Source organism: Oreochromis aureus, linkage group 4 (genome assembly GCF_013358895.1).
Source record: "Oreochromis aureus strain Israel breed Guangdong linkage group 4, ZZ_aureus, whole genome shotgun sequence".
Classification (NCBI taxonomy): Eukaryota; Metazoa; Chordata; class Actinopteri; order Cichliformes; family Cichlidae; genus Oreochromis; species Oreochromis aureus.
The window spans coordinates 10,369,956-10,389,967 of record NC_052945.1 but is presented as its reverse complement, the minus strand read 5'-3'; the positions used below and the strand labels follow the sequence as shown (position 1 = coordinate 10,389,967).

Genomic DNA, 20,012 nt, shown 5'->3' with positions numbered 1-20,012 from the left:
CAAGCCAAGTGCAACTCAAGCGTGGAGTAAAAGGAGATGATCTAAGACGAGGGTGCCATTGAGAGGAAGACGGAGAGCAGACAGATGTGCATGGGCAGGTAGTGGCACATCAGGGCCCCTCCTGCAGCTGAGAGGGAGACCAAGAGGCCTCCAGTGGTCGGCATTCCTGCTTGCCGCTCATTTACTGGCCACTTTGACACGGACAGGGGAAATCGGTGATTTTTCCAACACTTGCATGATTGGTGCTGGAAGAAATATTAAGACTGTGTATTCAAATTAAAGTGATCATACACTGAGCAAACCAATTATAGCATTCAAATAGTATAGTACCAAACAATTACAGCAAAATGTTCTGTAAAAATGAAAACTCCAAGCACTCGTTATGCACAAGTGACTGCTGTTAAAAAAAAGAAAAGTGTGCCGCAGGTTGAGATGGAGCTGAAATGTTTTAACCACAACTTAAGCTGTTTGGAAGATTTGTCCACCCACCCCCACCCCCACCCCACCTCCAGCAAGGTCACGGCCTTAACACAAGAGTGTGTGTTTTGGGGGCTGGAGACCATATGAGAAGCCTCGGTGTTGGAGCTGCAAACAACCAGGGAGAAATCTGAAATGTGATAAGGAGTACCAACTAGCCACTGTTGTTTTGCAAGTGGTCATGACTACGAATCAGAGTTGACGTTCACGGCATTAAATAAGAATAACATTTACTTTTATTCTGAACTCTTTACCCTCAAATCAACAGTTAAAGCCGGTGCAAAAATACATTTGGTGCATAATTACTTTCTGCAGTGGATTTGTTTTTTTGAAAGGATTCTTTATTTTACCATGAAGCAAAATGTTAACAGTGATCACGCAAACATTTAGCTCTTTGCAGCTGCCTTTGAGGGCATCTGGAATAAAGACAGAGGTTGTTAACTTGTCAGTGGTCCATCAGGCTATTCAGCAATAGGCTTGCCCCCCCTGCTCTCCCTCCCACCACTTCCTCGTTCGCTGTCACTCATCTCTGTTCCGCCTCACTGCTGTCCAGCCAATGGGATGCTGGCGCCGGACCAAGAGCCCAAGCTGCTTGGACTTGTGTAGTCCGTTGATTGATAACCGTAAACAGAATTTTTGGCGAGTTACAGGACACCATACAGGTGCAATTAACATATCACGCAGCAAGATGAGCAAGTACGGTGCACGATATATATTTTCAAAACATTTAAAGTTTGAATTATGTACATTACTGTTGTCACAAGTCACCCTGTGACAGTCCCCAATAAGTAAAGTAATCATTTTTATAGCACTTTGTCCAACAGTTTTGGTTATTGTCGTTTTTCTTATAAGAAAAAACACATTATTTTGATCTGAAGAAAACCTGCTTCCAGCTGCCTGGCCCATATATCTCAATGGGTGACTGAACATTTCTGAATGACAGATTCCACTGACCCACCAGTGTGGGCATGTCTTACCATCACTGATGATCCTCAACCGTGCTGCGACTGCATCGCCACGTCCTGCTATGTAACAAAACACCAAGAGCACTCTACGTTGTAAAACAGCCTACCCACATCACATCTTCAAAGAAGCCTTTGGTCTGTGTGATTGAACAATTACCACCATGGTTAATTTACCATAAATGTGGACGTCCACTTTGCTAGTTTACCGGCATGCCCGCACATTGTTTAACTTATCCCTTTGACTCCATCAAGAGGTTTCCAGATGAAGTCACTGGCACTGGGCAAAACAACTCACACTTTCATGGCAAAATGGTTTCCATCACAGCATGTGCATCACGCCTTTAATTTGTCTGTTACACCCCAGTGAAGAGCAAGCGTACATGTGACAGCTGTTTCCAGTTTTATCAGGATCCAAGAAATATTGGAATGAAATGAATCCTTACAGCATGAATTTTTCCTCCGTTCAATCTTTTTTTTTGAGGTGCTAAAATATTATTTTGAAAGCTAATAATGGGTTCTTGTGAAATTTCTGTTGCTACATTTTGAACTTTAAACTGCTTTCCATATTAAGTTCCATCAAAGTGTCTCCACTGAGCTTCCAAACTACTGAAATATTACACTCCTCACATCCTGTCAGGTTGAGTTGAATGAAAAATAAAAAAGTGGCAGTTTCAAAAAGTTATTTTATTAAGTTCACAATAAGGTTGCTTCCAAATGGTGCGCAGGGTTGTAAGGAATTCACAGCACTGTTTAAACAGTTACACTTTTTGGTTTCTTAGTTTTAATGATTCACAAGCTCTTCGAACATTTTAATAACTAGTTAATAAACGAAAGCTCTTCTCGAGCCCAATACAGTCAAGAAAATAAGTTAAACTCTTAATTTCAAATTCTGGAAATTCAAAAATTAAAAGAAGGACTTCATTTTCTAAACTATTAAAAGTGTGAAGCCAAAAAACCCTTTTCTTTTTTCATGAAGCGTTGAAATAGTGGATCTGTAAATAATTTAATAACTTCAGAAATGCAAAAGTTTCGCTCCAAATTACACCCCAAATTATGAAATATCAATTCCTATATTAGATTTATTTTTCATTATCTTCTGTTGAGAATTTCTTCAGCGTTATCCGCTCTGCTGTCTCCAACTAATATTCCTATATAATAATATGACCTTTTGATGTTCCTTTTAACTTTATTGTTGAAGTAATCGAACCAAGTTAAATAATCCATATCTATTAAAATGTAGCACAGTAATACCTGTTCCATTACTACAATTACGCAGATTTTACAGTTTTAATTAGATTATTTTCATTTTATTCAAAGGGATTTTTTTATGCATTTCTTGAAGTTAATAAATTATCCTGAACTTATATCGCTGAACTGAAGTTAAGGGATTTAAAAAAATAATATCAAGATGTGGAATGCAAAGAATGACTGACACCGTTTTTAGTCAGACGTGGAGTCGTACACTTTATCGTTAGGTTGTTGCTTCCATGTGAAGGACTTTCATGGACTCTGAGATCATTGAACTGGTGTCGATTTGTCCGTAGATACCCACCAAAAACGCCTTGTAGAGCAAGATGTCTGCATGTTCTGGAGAGGGAGGGGGGAAAGAGAACACGCCATCATTCAGCTACAAATGTGCGACTCTTTTACAACAAAGACCTTTGTTAAAACAACTAAAATATTAAAAATACACAATTTACAAAATGTTTAATATGTGGTTCGTTTGACCATAATACCAGCGCAGGACTCAAAGAAGTGTCTTCTTACCTTGACAGAGAAGCACATATTCTGGAAGATTCCTTAATGCAGTCTGCACCACGTCAAAGTTGCCACTGCCCATGCAATACATGAAAGTTGGCAGGAAGTCTGTTGCCAGGCTACAACACAAAAAACATAGACTCTTATGTAAGCAATCACAAATTATATAAATATCTGAACTAAAGAACAATGACAGACAGATAGAGATCAACATATTTTTTTCATGACTATTGGCCTTTTCCCTCCTCTCAGCTATTGCCACACATTTTCTTTTGCTATCAGCATGTTTTCCTTTGAGTGGTTTGTCCTGAAATGCTTTGAACCTACCATGGATTATTCTGAATGCAGCGTAGGGCAAGACTGAAGGCCATGTTCCGACACAACTCCTCAGGCGAAGTCATGAGCCTCTGCAGATCATTCTACCAGAAACACAAGGTGGTGATTGACGTGTCTCACACTGAGACACTGCACTTGACCTTTTTTGTGTCCATTTTCTGTGACTCACAATGAAGTACTGTATGATCTCTGGGCTCCTCCTTGACTTCTCATCCACCTCTGTCAACACCTCCAACACATCTATAGCAGTTCAGGAGGAGAGAAAAAAATGAGTGTATTACTCACTATAGGTATTAAAACAGTGCATTACTCAGTATGATGTGGGACATAAAGGAGAGAAGTTACCCTCGACTGCCTCTCCCTTTGACATCTTTTTCAGGTACATTGTCATGTCTGCAGCGCTCAGTGAAAATGAGGCCGATATGTTGACTAAGGGCAGAGAACCTGCAGCCAAGTCGTCTGGTAAAGAGAAAAAAAATGAGATTAAAGAATTCATGCTTTGTGGAAACCACAGTTTGCATAGAGAAATTACAAAAGATGCTCTCAAAGTGTAACAATGTATTCAGATATACAGTATGACAGCAGGCACAAGGTGATCACTTGTAGCTTCAATGTATCTACAACTTTAATTACACATAAGGATCAAATGTGGACAATAGCAACTCTTACCATCTCTCTCTTCTGTAGATACCTCTGCAGAAGAGCTTTTTACGGGCAAAGTGAGTCCGGCTAGGAGAGATTTCAGCTGGACCAAGTCTGGATTTTCCGCACACAAACTCCTGAAATCAGAACAGAAAAATTTGCCAAATCTTTCTGCAGTACAGACTTTTTTTTAAAGGTGTTTACCCATCAGGAATGCTTTTTAAAGTTACTGCTGCCACTTACTGTAAGATGTCAGAGTGCTTCTGTAGATAAGGAATGGCTGCTGCTGCGTCGTGCGTAATGTACTTCTGTGTAAACTGAAGAAACTTGTTAATGAAGACCAACGGTGAACGCGTCCTCTGGAAATTCTACAAGGCAAGGGAGAGGCACAAACATAAAAAAGACACTATTAAAATCTTATTTGTAGCTCCTTTTGGTAGGATCCCGATACTAAATCCCCTAATGAAGATTTGGAAACGTGGAGCTGCCCACCTGAAGGACCTTCATAAAAGACAGAAGGCAGTCTTGAAGCGCCCTCTGGTGATCACTGTGGAAAACAAGTGGCTGCAGAAGCTCCAGAATAGCGAGCACATTGCTGAAGAATGTCATGTGGTTTTGCTGGCGAAACTCCTGCATGTTTAGGTGCATGCGACCGTGTAGGAGGCCTGCAATCATGGGCAGGTGTCTGGAAGGCCAAAAGAAACGAAAGCGCATCAGTAATCAGCTTAAACACGAATCTATAGTGGTGGATAATTTACAAGCTCATGAACAAAAAACTGCATCATAGTTTAGTCTTTCTTTTTCACCTGAGTAACAGTACAGGGTGCGATACAGCCAACTTCCTGCAAGCGAGGTTGGCATCAGACACGCGGTTCTCGGCAGACTTTGAGTCTCCTATATCAGCAAGCAGTGTGACCAGGCGATGCACCAGCACATCAAGCTGAGAAACATAACATTTTGCAGTAAGTGATATGTAGTAGTGAAATTGTGATTTTAAGAATTCAGAAAACAAGACAAAATATTTTACAGAAACACAATTCAGCATTATGAGAACTTTTAGTGGGTACATCAGAGACGGTTAAACCATTAAACAAAGCTGCAAGTCACGATGTGTGACCCGTTTCTAATACATAGTGTAATACACCATTGTCTTCTACTGCTTCTGTTTAATTATATAGCACTTAAAAATTCCCAACAGTATCCATCAGTTATGGTGCTAAAGCTACTAAATGTAGCCATGTGAACTGAACATAAGGGGACCTTTAGCATGATATTGCTATAACTAATTGTAACACTGAATAAAGGGAAATAAGAATAATTACATTTAAAGACACAATCAAATCACTCAATTACTTGTATTTAGTAAGAACTATACCATTCAGTCTACAGTAACATCTTGTTGCAAAGCTGGATCACTATTGGATCCTGGCATGTTGATGTTGTTTATACTCATAATCCACCTTTACGTTGTTGGATACCAAAAAAAAACACGAGGAGCCTACACAAGATTAGGCAGGAAGTTCTATAACAGAGGGAAGACATCTTTACCTTGCAGGTGCTGCCATCTGCTGCCCCGCCGCTGCTGAACGTGCTTTCAGGCAGGGCAACGTGCTGGATGACCTCAGGGAAGTGCAGATAGATCTGTAGCAGCAGGTTCTGGCACCTCTTACTCATTGCACTGAAAGCCAAAATAAACAAAACGCTAAGTATACTATATGTTATGGTTTAGGGGCAATCCACCATGGAAAGTTTCTTCGCGGGGGGAGGACATGCATTAATGCATTATTGGCTTAGAACAGTTCAGCTGACCATCCTAAAGCTACAAACTTAGCGAGAAAATAATCAAGAGTTTAATCCCTCGTGTTATGGAGTTGTGTCGCTTGGATCTATTTATTTGACAGTAAATAGGTGCCTACTTTTTATGCAGTCACAGAACACTTGTCACAGCTTTTCTGCTCAAGTGAGCTAGAGTCCCACTAACTTTATAACGTAACTTCACAAAAAAATATAAAACTTTCATCAAATTTACTCAAACTAATCTTTTTGCTAGTGATTATACACCAAGCTGATGTGACACCAGTTTAGGGAACACGATATAGTAGTTCCCTATTATTTATGTCTGTAGGCAACAACAATTAACATATATTAACACAAGCTATTGACATGAATAGCTTAATGCAATTCAGAGGTATTCACCTTCGAGTCACTGCAGTTTTATAAAATCCTCTTACTTGCTAAGGCTCTTGTCAGGCTCAAATGATGCACTTCTACTAAATGAGCAGTTCATTACAGCTATGCATTAAGCAAATCAGAGCGACCTTGACCAAGACTAAAACATCGGCTCACTGTTCAATAGTTTCTGTGTAATTAGAATAAACACCAGCTTATCTGTCAGCAAGCTCTCGCAAGAAGAATGCTTAACATACAATCAAGTATTTACTCGACACAAGGCCGAAACCCTCTACTTTCAACATGTTTTTATCCCGCCATATTTTCACTAGCAACCATTTCACCAAACAGCTTAGCTGCACTTAAATTACTGTAATTCTGAAGCTAATTTTCCTTGACCTTGGCCAAAGTTTCCTCATTAAAGTGGTTTAATAACCAGAGACATATTCATGAAAGGAGGGTTTGCCTCCACAAAGAGTTGCACCCTGATCTCTGACAGCTAAGTCAGTGCAGGAATTCACAACACAGGCAAGTTTAGAGCTTCAGCCTTAATCCTCTTGCCTTCATTATAATACACTGAGCTTTTAAAGAGATCACAGTACAGACGACTTCTGCTGGTTTTAATTTCACACCAATAGACCTAATTATCAAGTTTTCCCTGGTCCACAGCATTGTGGCTGACAGAGGAAGTCTGAAAAGTTCATCTGCACTGAGAAGGAAAATCTGGTGCGATTTACCCCAAGTTTATCAGCACAGCATAAAAGGGAAAAAATGACTTTCAGTATTGGGGCCAATTAGTGTGAACAATACAATGTGTCACAATAAGATTAGTTGAATACTATGGTAAAATATCCACAACTAAATGCAATAAACATATGTATTACCAACTAAGAATGGATAAAGAAAAAAATCAATCTGAAAAAAACAAAAAGATAAAGAAAAAGAGGAGGTGTTGCCAATAAATACAGTAGATTTTTAAATAATATAAACCTTACCTGTCCTCCCATTTTTTTGAGCAGTTGATGAGGTACTCTGATACTTTCTTGATGTCTTCTAAATTTCCATTACAGTACGAGTGAAGGAGGGGCAGTCTGGATTGGATGAGGGAGCAGGGAGCCTGGTCCACACTGTTTTTGTCATTGTGGAGTGTGTCGTGGCTGTTAAGCTCTGATTCTGACAATATCAGGTCCATCAGGCTAATGAGCTCCTCTGAACTGAGCCGGAGAACAAACTTCTCGGTTTTCTTCTAAAAAGACCAAAAGGAGAGCACCAGAGTCACCAACATCAGCAGAAAAGAAATAAGAAAAAAAAGGTGGTAACTATGAAAGCTTTTGATCCTACTTGAGGGATCTTCTGGTCACGTCCTTGCCAGATACGAGGAATGTGGCTGCACGCCCACAAGAAATCCAGAGCAGAGGATGGGTCCAGTCTAATAAAAGCAGCAAAGTGAAATTTTGAATTCTCTACACATAGGATCATCCTCAATAAAACCTCAAGACTGTGGCAGACAAAGGTTGTGATAAAACTACATACTTGTAGTCTCTGCGCTTGCTGAGAAGAGCACTGATACACTGCAGCAGAGTGGACCAGTTTGACTGATGTGTAAGCAAGGCCAAAAGATAAGGTCTGTAAGCTGGGGTCCCTCGTGCCTGAAACAGATAAACAGTAAGAAAGGATGCATTGCTAATGCCAAGCAAACACCTTCTCTGGTGTGATAAGCCAAGAACACTATCTGCACACAAGCCTTATCTTACCTTGTTGAGGGCAAACAGCAGCTTCTGTTGAAGGTCTGGACACACTGAAGTAACCTCAGGGTCAAGATGCTCCAGCCAATCAACCAGAAGCCCAGAGCTAAGTCCTGACCTTGTCACCTCGGAGCCACTGGCAAAGATCAAACCAAAAGATTAGTTTATACAAACGTAACTCAGTATCTGTTAACTACTAACAGGAGAGCTATGGCACATCTATAATCATATTTAGTGTTAACAAAGCTGTACTGGTCAATTACAATCAACAAACCAATTTTGAAGTTGTTACATGGAACCTGTCTTTGTCACCTTTAATTATCATTTTAGCCTCAATAAGCACAAGAAAATTGCTTTTAGAGCTACATCCCTTTTCTGACAATTTACAGAGAGTATCCAATAGTGCTATTACTCCCTCTACTTATACTCCTTCTATCAGAAAATATATAACACAGTAAGCAACTTCTCAGTGGCAGAACTGATTACAGATGTCTTTGATGTCACAGCATGTGCATCTGAAAAGCCAACACAAAGCTGAAAAGCTAATTCAACGTTCCCGAATTAGATTCCAAATGGAGTTTAAAGTACAAGGCCACAGGCAGCAGGCGCTGTTCTGCTATTTGTCCCAGGCAGGCATGTTTGCCATCTAGTCCTGTCAAATATAAATGTTTCTTGCATGACTTGTGAGGGAAATAGAATTGTAGTGCTCACTTATTAGAATCCACTTCCTTTTTCACAGCTCGCTCCTCGCTTTCCTGAAGGAGCAAAGAAATCACCATAGCAACAGAGCCCGCTGTCCCATTCTGTGTACCAACAGTCATCAGCAGAGACAGTAGCTCCTCCAAATATGGCGACTTCACCTCCATCAGACCTTGTAGCACTGAAAAATATTAATAAGTAGTGTATTTTTCATAGGCTTTGGACCATCTTTATATTGTTTAAACACAGCCAAATGGGACTATGGGACTCTATCTATCTATCTATCTATCTATCTACTACAATCCAGTGACTTCATTATTACCTTTGCCAACAAGTTCAGGTTCTGCATTACATTTCTCTCCAGTTTTCAGCATCGCTATGATGGCTCTCAGTGGAACTTCAGTATCTCTGCGATATGCCAACGCTTCAGCCAGGTGAAGGAAACCTGTACGTACTGCAAAGCAGAGAAACACATTACTCGTAGTTTATAAAAAATGAATAAAGCAGCATCTGACAAGAAATTACTGGCATACTCACCATCACTGAGTCTGTGCTTGTGAGAGTTCTGTCCAGCAAAGGATCTGAGCAGAGTCTTTAGTGGTCCTGCCTCTACAGTTGGGTTGTCTAACCAGATTAACATCTCAACAATGACTTTGAGAAACAGTGATGAGAAAGCAATGTCCTGGGAAACGAGACGCTGCAAAGAACATGCAGAAAGCAAAAGACGGGAACATTGTATTTAGAAGCTTTATAAAATACATAGAAATATGAACGGACTCTGCTTGTGAATGTGTATGTGTGTTCCACCTGGTAGAGGTGAAGCTGGCGCATTAGAGGACAGGACAAAGAATGACTCCGATGCATTGATATTACTATTGGCCCTGCATGAGCAGAAGCGAGCAAGGCTGCAATGGCCTGCAGGAGTCGAAATGCCAAACCACCCTGCTGAATCTGGCCCTGCTTAGCTCGCATTAACTCTTTAGCTAAGGCCTGCTGGAGGGCCAGGGAGACCTGACTGGGAGGAGGGCCATGCCAGCGGGGGTCCACTTTCAAAGGGAAAATCTGTAAAGATTATGAGAAAAAAAAGTAGGAGAAGTTACAGAAGTTACCCAACATCAGTCTGAAAAGAAATAAACTACTTTTTATTTGGATTTAAAACTCAAATTAATAATAAAATTCACCCCAAAGGAAATTGTAACTTGCTTACTAAGTGAGCTAATAGTTTAAATAATGCCAGAAAGAGTGGAGAAATAAATGGCCAGTACATCCTACCTGAAGCAACATGCCAGTGAGATCATCGTCAGGCCCGACTACAGGAAGCTGAGTGGCTGCTCTCATCTTCACAGAGCTGTGAGGAGTTTCCACTGTAACTTTGGCCTTGCTTGTTTCAGATGAATCTGTCGGGAACAGTGCAATAACAACATTAAATAATGTTGAAAATGCAATAAATTCTGAGGTGTAATTTTGCAATCTACTTCAAATTAAAGCCCAGGGTCATGTACTGTTAGAAATCAAAGCATAATGTGGATAAACATTTAATCTATCCAGTGATTTTAATGTTTACTTAAATGTTTTGCAGGATAAAGACACTGACCTCTGTGTGGAGGAAGAGACGAACTGAGTAAAGAATGGAAAGTATGCCCCCCAGTGGCACCTCGCTCATGCTGCACTTCAACCAAATGGGCCATGTAGTCTGTGACAGAGGATATACACAGTAAGATCAATGTTAAACAATTTAAAGAAATCCCCCAAAAGTAAAAAAATACAGGTAGAACACAGAAGAAAAAAAAAATCTTACGCTTGTCCATGATGTTTTGCTCTAAAGCCTGTGGATCATGGGACACAGCCTGATCCAAGTACTGCAAAAGTTTACTCATACTGGAGACTGGAATCCCAAAAGATTGAACAAAAAGCAGCAGCTGCTGAGCCTCGAGATCTTGTAAAGCTGAGAAAAGAGTACGCACACATTCATTAAAAAGTAAAAAATTAATTATTTGATGAAAAACAAAGATTTCTATCCACATGAGAAGTTGTACCTGCATCGACCAGTCGTGAGACCTCAGAACGAATCATCCTCAATTTCAACCAATCGGGAAGCAGCAGGGCTTCCTCTGAGGTGTCAACCAGGAAGGCAGTGGGTAGAGGTTTCTTGTCAGGAAACCAAATGTCCAAAAGCATGTAGAAATCACTCTCTCCTGTAATGATACACAATGCTAAACTTGTTCTTACAGCCCTTTAGCAGTGCTGACAATGTACTTTAAAGCAAACAGGGCTACCTTTGGGTGGTCCCAGAGTCAGCAAGATAACAATAGCATGGACTACAAGAATGTGCATTGTAGCAGTCTCCCCTGTAGTCCAGCGTAGAAACACCTGATCTTGAGATTCTGACTGGAAATTACAAAATAAAGCATAAAGTTACAAAATAAATGCATCTTTCCCTGGTGTATGTCCACAGTTTAAGAACAGAAATTACTCTTCGATTTAGAATGACTCTCAGGTGGAAGTTCAATATTTTCTGTACCTGGCTATTCAGTACTAGAATTTTTTTTTTCTTTAACTCAAGACTGCTCAGTGAAAACAAAAAAAACACGGCCTAAAATCTTAACATTTATTTTAAAGGGGAGCTATTTTAAAAATTTCTGTTATACTTTCTTAAAATAACCCTTATTTATCTTAAACGCAGCCTTATAGTGGGCAGTTTTATCTCCTCTCCCTTTAAGACCACCCTCCCTTAAAGAAGGAGGGTGGAGTCTAAAGCCTGAGCTTTTGGATCACAGGGATTACTTTTACACAATTATTTTAAATCTTTAATAGAGAATCTAGCATTGTAACAGTAGTTATATGACTAAAAATGAGGAAAAGTTTAAATTGCTGTGGGCTAGTGAGAAGATCAAGAGAGCAGCATTCATCGCCAGTGCTCACCCAGCTGTAAAGATCCTCGCCCTCCTTGGTCTTCCTCATCCTCTTAATATACGTAGAGAAGATGGAGAGGAAAGCACAGAGCACAGCATCAGACTCAGGTCTGCTGGAGTGTTTGGAAAAGAGGTTGTTCATGATGGTTGAACGCTCGACGATGAGCCGGGCAATGTCCTGCAGAGAGCAACAGGGAGACCAAACTCATGTCAGCGCTGCTCATAGATAAAAAAAAAAAAAACTGGTTAAAAAAAAGTGACATGTGGAAACTCAAGCAACTCGCTGTGATTACCAAAGCCAGGTCATTATGTGAAGCCTGCTCCTCCACTGGTGCATGCTGGGATAGATAGATGAGATAGGCACTGATCGTCTGTGGATCTGTCTCCATGTGAATGGCCTTTAGAAAAGTAACAGACATTAAAATTCTTCAAAACTCTTAGTTATTAACTTTCATTAAAGTTTTACACTGATTTCCAGTCCACTGTTGAGAAAAACTGACCTGCTGCAGAGCAGTGGATGTCATGCCCCTGACACTGTCAAACAAAGGGAGCTTGGGGAGGTCCTGTAGCAGCCACTGGTAACCCGGCAAGAGCTCAGCATCTGCAGAGTCTTCTTCCATGGGCTGGTCTCGCTCTTCCCCATCTTTCAAGCCTCCTTCAGTCAGCACCAAAGACAAACCCTGCAAACAAATATGCAATGTATATTTTAAATAATGCTTTACCTACAACACAATACCATGAAACATTTTTTATCCTTTCAGGACGGTACCTTCATGGCTAAGACTCTTGATGCCACTTGAGAAGAGCTGAGACGGCGCAGGAAGTAATCCAGTACTTCACATGTTGTCTGCTCATCAGCCTTGGGACCTAACAAAAGATCCTGGAGGCGTCCAAGTAATTGCCTCTGCTTTTGTTGTCTCTGACAGGAATAAAGATCAGAAATCATAGGATTAGTCATTAAGTCTTATTTTGTACGCAGATGCAAATTTCTATTATCAAGCACATGTATACATTTTGTATGGAGGGTATGAATTTGGGATGAAGCCCTGTAATTAAGAAATAATGTTAAACTAATTAAAATACTTGTCTCTTCTTGGCTTTCTGCTCTTTGCTTTCTCCTTCTTCGTCATCTTCTATGAGCAAGCTGTCATCTGCAGCATCGTGAAGAAGGAATTCACACAGGCATTGCACTGGGAGCACATCCAAGGACCCCTCACTGGACTGGACCAAATCAGCCAACCATGGCATGGACTGAGAAGAAGCCTGTCAGGGATTGAAAATATACATTTTCACACTGACATTACAACAGCAACACGAATAAATTCATATTTTCTTCCAAGTCAGTCCCATCCATCCAATCGGTCTGGATGTGAGAGGTGGGGTACACCCTGAACAGTTTGCAGGGGTTACACAAAGAGAGAGACAACCACTTACACTAACAACTTAGAAACACCAATTAAAGTACAATGCACGTCTGGGGAGAATCCACACAGGTACAGGGATAACATGTAAACTCCACTCAGAAAGGCCAAACCCAGAAGCAATGGTAATAACAACAACACAACCATGCTAAAGCTTACAACACTCATGTGGTTTCCCATCCAACTACAAACCAGGCCAAACCCTGCTTAGCTCTTGAGATCAGATGAGAATCGGGCACACTCAGGGTGGTAAAGCCTAAGCCCCAAGCCAAGCTTATATAGCTAATATGCACATCATATGATTGTTGAGGCATAATCTAATCTCTTATATCTAATATATTTATAATCTAACACTGGATGTTCTTGGAAACATTAGATAAGTACTGAAGTCAATATAATACAACAATGACCAGGTCATTTTGGACATTAAATCAAAATGTTCTATGTAATACCTTGAATTTGGTCATTGTTTGGCAATTGCTGAAGATGAGTTTGAAAAAAAAATGTGAGCAGCAACAGACAAAACTCACTGATTAATAACATAAACTAATGCTCTTTTTTAGTACTGTGGCTGAACTGTCGGGACTACAACAATAAACTGAAAAGGGGGATAAAACAGGTTATTTTATGGAGATGGGGGGGGGATGCAGTGTTTGGGAGAGTTATTGAAATGGTCATTACCTGTCTCTGGATGATGTTGAGAAGAAAGTCAGGGTTCCGGCTGCGGCATAGGAGGTGACCGAGACGCAGAGATTGGTTGAGACTTTTAACCTGCTCCTGGACCTGAGGAGGGGGTCTACGAGGAGGTCCCCTAAACACAAACACCAGCTATGATTCTGACCATCAAATAAAAGCTAAGAATATCTGTTATGACTTCATTCAAACTGTGATGGAAATATATTGAGCTTATATAATTTTTTTTCGGTAAAATGGGGGATTTCAAAGGTCATTTCAAAGGTAAGACGTTTCATGCTAGTATGGATGTCTACTCTCAAATAACTTCTGTCTTGGTATCTTACTGCGGGTCCAGACTGGTAAGCTGAGACAAGAGCAAGCTGTTGCTCTCCGTGATGGTCTGTTTGGTTGAAGCTGCAGCCAAGTGGCTCTCAAAGGCTAAAATCTCTTGTTTCTCTCTCTGGGAGATCTGTAACTCTCTGTTGATCATCTCTGTCTTTGTGTCCTCATCCGCAATGGTACAAGGAGGGTATGTATAGTTACTGTGAAACCACAGAGACAGAAGTGTTAGCCAATCAGAATTATTACATTTAAATAATTTAACTGTTACCGATAACTTTTACTTACTTTGTCATAACCATCTCCATAAGCATTTTTAGGGTGGGATATCCATCCCAGGCAGCCAAACCTAAAAGAAAAAAAGATGTCAGACACCATATCTGTCAACAGATACCTATAACAATTTATCTTATGTAAAAATGTATGTAAATATGATTGCTGTACCTATCTTCTGAGGGTTAAATGCAGCCACAACAAGCAACAATAGCCATGCCTTCCAATAGAGTGTGGATATTGCCAAATTTGGTGGTTGGTACCTTAAACAAGAGTAGTCATTTGTTACTTAAGTCTGTAAACAGTATGACCTATATGTGTTCTTAAAAGCCATTAAGGATAAGTGACATACCCGGCAGGCAGCTGAATGTTCTCTGGGTGGTGGTATGTACACAGATTCAGAACAGCATCAATGAGCTGGATCCTCTCCACTCTCAGGACCTCGAGATCTGTTTAACAAGAAACAGGCAGACAGCTCAGCAGCACGCATTAGATTCATGCCAAGAAAACTATAACAATGAAAATAGTATTTCCTTTGTTCCTAACATTACTTAGCAAACTTAAAAAACATAAAAGTTGCCCCTTGAAATATTTATGACAGCTCATTAAAGAGAGGCACAAGTGTTTAACAAATCTACAAACATTCGACTAGAGTTTATCATAAATAACTTTAACAGCAGCCATAAACATTTACAACCAAAATGGGTCTTCCACAAACCATCTGACTGAACTCCAGCAGCTCTCTTAACCAGGTGATCAGCAAGCTCCATTGCGTCTGCCGGGCCCAGAGGCAAATCACGCGACAGCCCGATCACCAGAATACGCATCAGAGTGTCCTCCAAAAGAGGAACTTCAGAACAAAGGCGAAGGAAGAAACTGAGGAATGAAAAGAAAAGGTCCATAAAGTTAGAGAAGCTAAAAACATAAAGAAATAATGAAAAGCAAATTATGTGCTACTATTTCAGGGTTGCTCACTTTCTGTCACTCTCTGGAGGCCAGTTGTCCCACTTGTAATATGTCTCAGGCTGCTCTGTGAAAAGCACTTTGTGAAGGCTGCAGACATGAAGCAGATAAATGATTTATAAAGCAGCAAAAATATTTCCACGTGGACAATCGACACATCTGCTACGGATACTGACCAGTGAACGTAGTCTTTTGCACCAAGTTTGCTGATGGTAGGAACAACAGTGTGAAGCCACCACACAGCATCTCTCTGGATGGCAGCAATCTGATTCTGAAACGACCTCAGGACCTCAAGATCTGAAACAAACCAGACACATGTTTAACCCAAGCCAAGTCGAGCTACTTTAAATACAGCATAAGGACAAATAGATAGAACGCACTCTTCTTCTCTCCTTTGTCCCATGCAATGCCTGCTTCCTTGACCTGAGCGGTGATACCCAACATCATAGAGACAGTGAGTAAATCAGTCACCTGGATGACAAATCGCTCCTATGGGAGAAATAACCAAGTTTAAATGCATGAACGAAACAGCTTCAACAAAGTAGGCCTGCTGAATTTTCATATCCACTTACTTTAAACTCCATGTCAACGTAGCTGGCCTCTTTTCTCTCCTGCATCAAACCAAAGCAAAAAGACTGGAAGTTGATCTCATGCTTAGTCTGTTTGATGATTTCTCTGAGCAAAGCTCTTGAGGCACGAAGGTAATCATCCTTATTGGTTAACAGGTCCTGGAACACCATTGCCAAGAACTGCCGAGACAAAGACAAAATTAAATGCAGAGTTTATTAAAAAATAATTTCATTTCTGTTGAAATGTTTCCAAACGATCTAGTTTTACCTTTGGAGCTTGCTCTGGGCTGTGCTGCAGCACTGTATGGAGGACTTGCATGTTGTTGGGATTCCGGGCATTAGACAGCTCATTGAAGATCACGAGCTTCACCATAGTTCCCAGGTTGTCTCTGTGTGCATTTAGTAGCTCCCTGCAAAGATACACCCAAAGCTCCAGTTAGTGCGAATTACTGACTGTGATGACAAAATAGATGTGTGACAATAAGAACAACTTTACAGACCTGACACATAGCATGTAATGATTAAGCAGAACTTTGGGTTTGAGTCGGATCTTGATCAGGTTGGAGATAACCTCCATGTCATCTGCTCCGTGCGTGTTGCAGTTCATGCACAAAGACATCAGGAGGTCCTGAGCAGGGCGAGTCAACTGCAACCACAAAAAAAGCAAGTTAATGCTTAGTGACCTACTTTTAATGTATTGCAATATTTGTATCTTTAGAGGCCACATTTCACCTTTTATTTACACAAATCCTGCAACATATTATTAGTACAACTATATAACACTATGGATTTATTTAACACAGTCAGTATCAAATGTTTCACCTTTGGGTTCTGGAGCCACATCTCCAGCCTTTGCACCGCCATGAGTCTTGCCTCTTTGTAGCCACATGTGGCTGTGAGCAAACGCAACAAGTTTCGGGACACATTGTCCATCGGCTGCCTGCGGTTCAACTGATCCCTGAGGACATCAAGCACATAGTCCTCCACACTCTCTGCAAGTTCGTCATACCTACAAGTTTCCAATGAATAAGAACAATAAACACAAAATGATCAAGGAGCTCAATGCATTGTTTCAATCATTTTTCATTGTTCAATTGTGAAAATTTAACCGCTTTACCTATATATGCTGTAAATCTGAACACACAGACTGTACGCTATGGCTGTCACATTTATGTTGGTAGCTTTCATACCTTGGCATAACCTGCCCTTCATCCTCAGGGCTGAGTTTCTCCTCAGCTATCAGCAATTCAGTCTGGCTGTCATCCTCATCTGGGGTTGATGGATGAGGGCTGCTACCTAAAGATCAAAAGCAGCATGACCAATCAGCACTTGTTTCTGACATCAGTAATCCTGACTTGCAGAAACCTGAATGTACCATACCTGCACTCAGATCTCCAGCAGAGCGGCCTGTATCAGCCTGGAGCAGCATACTCTTTGGGGGCATTTTCGTTCCAAAAGCAGTCTGAATGTTGTCAACAAAATTCTTACAGTGAGAGCTGTCCACCCAGATTCTTTCACCCAGAGAGTCCTCAATGTAAACCTGAAAGTATACGTCAGAAGGACAAATTATAAGAAGAGCTCATGCATGACAGAAATATGTTTGAATTTTGTGGGCGTTCTCACTTTAACAAATATCTCTGGCCAGTTCTCATCCTCCTCGTATGCTGCCATCAGCAGATTGCATGCCAGAACAGAGACCAGGCTGTTGCCTTTTGCTTTAAAGTTGATGGAAGCATCCCTACGCAGGAGGCTGCACAAGGCCTAGTGACACAAGTGTAACACATGGAAAGTAACAAAGATTTTGTCAAATCATTGAGGTTCACTTGGCAAAATATTGCAATGCTGATATATTATACATTATTCATCTGTGTATATGTACTGAAGAATAACTGTGTTAAAAGAATTACCTCAATAATTCCCTCAGTTGCAAAAACATTGGGCTTGATTTTGGCCAGAAACATGAGGCTAAGGTAAAGTGTGATGTCGGGCTTGGCTCTGTTCATCTTGAGCTGTTTCACTGCTCCACACAGCAATCCCTCAATGCGATCGTCATTTCCTTCTGATTCAGCAGCTTCAATCTCATCCAGCAGCACTGCTGGAGAAACTGCCATATAGAAACATATTTTTTTAATTTCCTTGTCAGTTGTCACCTGAAGATTTTCTGACATTTCTATCTCAAATTTTACAACACTTCAGAAATGCACAGACTTCAAAGTTACCTTCAATAGGTACTACTGATGGCTCCTTTATTGAGGGCGATATAGCCCTCTTGTCCACTGCAGCAACATCAGCGAGACGTCCAAGGGCACTGACAGGAGGGGTGGTGGATAGTTTGGGCCGCTTGGTTAGGTTGGCTAGCCCTGATGAGGATGGCAGAGTGGAGGAAGTCTCTCTCTTGCGGTCAGCAGGTAAACTTGTAGAGGTTGCCTTCAGGAGGACAGCAGGGGCTTTCGGCTCTCCTGCCTGGCTCTTAGAGCCCAGAGCAATGAAATCTCCTGTAGGGGGATGGCCTGCAAAAATGCAGATGTTACAATTTTAGTTTCTCCTGCCTTGGTGCTATTCAACATGGAACGCACAGCTAAGATTGGATTTGGTTGCACAAGTAGTCCGACCTGATGGTTTCGCTGCACTGGGGCGCCTAAGAGTTGTAGGCTTCGGACGATTCATATTTACTGGTAGGCACAATTACAATCAAAGTAGAGCGGGAGACATGTATGTGTCATATGTGTAGCCTGTGTAGGACAAAACAATAAATAAACATGAGGTTAGTAACAACAGCAAAGGTAAAAGCCAGTAACAAATAGCAGTTTAAATCTCTCTAAATCTCTACAGCTAGTAAATCATTGCATAAGAAGACTAGCAAGAAGGATGTGTTCAATGCCGCTTAGCACTATAAAGGTTATTAATTACATGTTTACAACACACAAGACAAAAAATGCTAGGCTAACAACGAAAACTATGGCTAATATGACTAGTAGCACGACGTTAAACGTTAACACTGACAACTAACAGGCGTTAGGTTTCATTTAACTTAAACCAACCGTAAGTCGTTTGATAAATTCAAATAAAAGTCATACTGATTTGATACCTGGACGATATACTTCACACAAAAAAAGTCATTCACCGCCTCAAAGCTATCAGACAGACAGAGCTGTTGTGGCTTCTTTTTCTCGACTGAAATTACTCGATAACACCAACAAGTAACAAGTAACAAGCGCCACCAAGCGCCAGGGAGGATCATGTACAATCTACTTTGAGCGTCACCTCCTGCTCGTCGTGCTGTGTATATACACCAAGTTTGTATACGAACTTGCTCTCTTATCTCAACTTTTTATTATTAAGGCATTTCCAATCAGTTCAAAGTAAAATAGTTCGCCGTATCCTTAAATGTCTATGCAGCAAACCTTTGTGTTTAATGACTTTTACAGATTAAAATGGTTAACTCTTCCAATCATGGTGGAATTCTTATCTTTAACCCTCATGTGTAATATTTACGACAAAACTGCGCCATCACAGCTTTATGATTTTATTCCCCAGCTTCAGTACCAGTAGACGTGGTTTGCGATATGTAAAAAAAAGTTAAAAATCTAAAAATAAAAACTATATATGTCTAGCCAGTTTTATTTGCGGGGAAAAAACTTATCATTTAACCACATCTGCCTTGGTAGACATGACAAATCTTCTCCTTTGTGTAAAATTTTGTAACAAGTTTTTTTTTAACCGGAAGTCGTATTATGTCATTGTTCCCGTAAGCTGACGAGCCAACGGTGATCGTCAGAGGGCGTCCTTATACAAAATAACGACATTATAGATTCATAATACATAACTGTTTCCATTAACTGTTAATATAACATAGTTAGTGTGTGTATAATGCTGCCACAGTACTATCTATGCTAATATAATACACGTGAAAGGAAACGTGCTGTACACCACAGGGTTTGTACCACAGCAGAGGAACGTGTATATTTGTGTGTACTGTCATTGGTCAATACCATTGGTCAATACTTAATTTAAAACACCTTCCGGTCACCTCCAAAATAAAAAAAAACTTTTCTTTTCTTTTCTTTTT

At 40.5% G+C, this 20,012-nt stretch overlaps 1 protein-coding gene across 2 annotated transcripts; it reads right to left on the bottom strand.

Moving 5' to 3' along the window:
* Positions 1 to 2,105: 2,105 nt before the first annotated feature.
* Positions 2,106 to 19,176, bottom strand: ints1 (integrator complex subunit 1). 2 transcript variants are annotated; one of them, XM_039611351.1, is made up of 48 exons: positions 19,032 to 19,176; positions 18,556 to 18,675; positions 18,163 to 18,438; positions 17,851 to 18,047; positions 17,567 to 17,704; positions 17,324 to 17,483; positions 17,134 to 17,239; positions 16,766 to 16,952; positions 16,444 to 16,589; positions 16,212 to 16,353; positions 15,947 to 16,123; positions 15,755 to 15,863; positions 15,551 to 15,671; positions 15,387 to 15,464; positions 15,130 to 15,287; positions 14,764 to 14,860; positions 14,583 to 14,674; positions 14,427 to 14,487; positions 14,144 to 14,341; positions 13,806 to 13,935; positions 12,787 to 12,966; positions 12,473 to 12,622; positions 12,204 to 12,383; positions 11,997 to 12,101; positions 11,714 to 11,881; positions 11,068 to 11,179; positions 10,828 to 10,986; positions 10,590 to 10,736; positions 10,386 to 10,484; positions 10,064 to 10,188; positions 9,599 to 9,853; positions 9,329 to 9,488; positions 9,114 to 9,245; positions 8,804 to 8,972; positions 8,102 to 8,228; positions 7,881 to 7,996; positions 7,689 to 7,776; positions 7,343 to 7,593; positions 5,727 to 5,856; positions 4,985 to 5,118; positions 4,671 to 4,863; positions 4,422 to 4,546; positions 4,206 to 4,315; positions 3,882 to 3,995; positions 3,706 to 3,776; positions 3,528 to 3,619; positions 3,210 to 3,319; positions 2,106 to 3,029 (listed from the first exon to the last, which is right to left on the bottom strand). In XM_039611351.1, exons 2-48 carry the CDS (start codon positions 18,608 to 18,610, stop codon positions 2,914 to 2,916), a joined length of 6,546 nt encoding a protein of 2,181 aa, XP_039467285.1. In that variant the 5' UTR covers positions 18,611 to 18,675; positions 19,032 to 19,176; the 3' UTR covers positions 2,106 to 2,913. The 2 variants fall into 2 exon arrangements, with proteins under 2 accessions (XP_039467285.1, XP_031585806.1); XM_031729946.2 differs by having other exon boundaries at positions 18,163 to 18,453; positions 19,032 to 19,175.
* Positions 19,177 to 20,012: the final 836 nt, after the last annotated feature.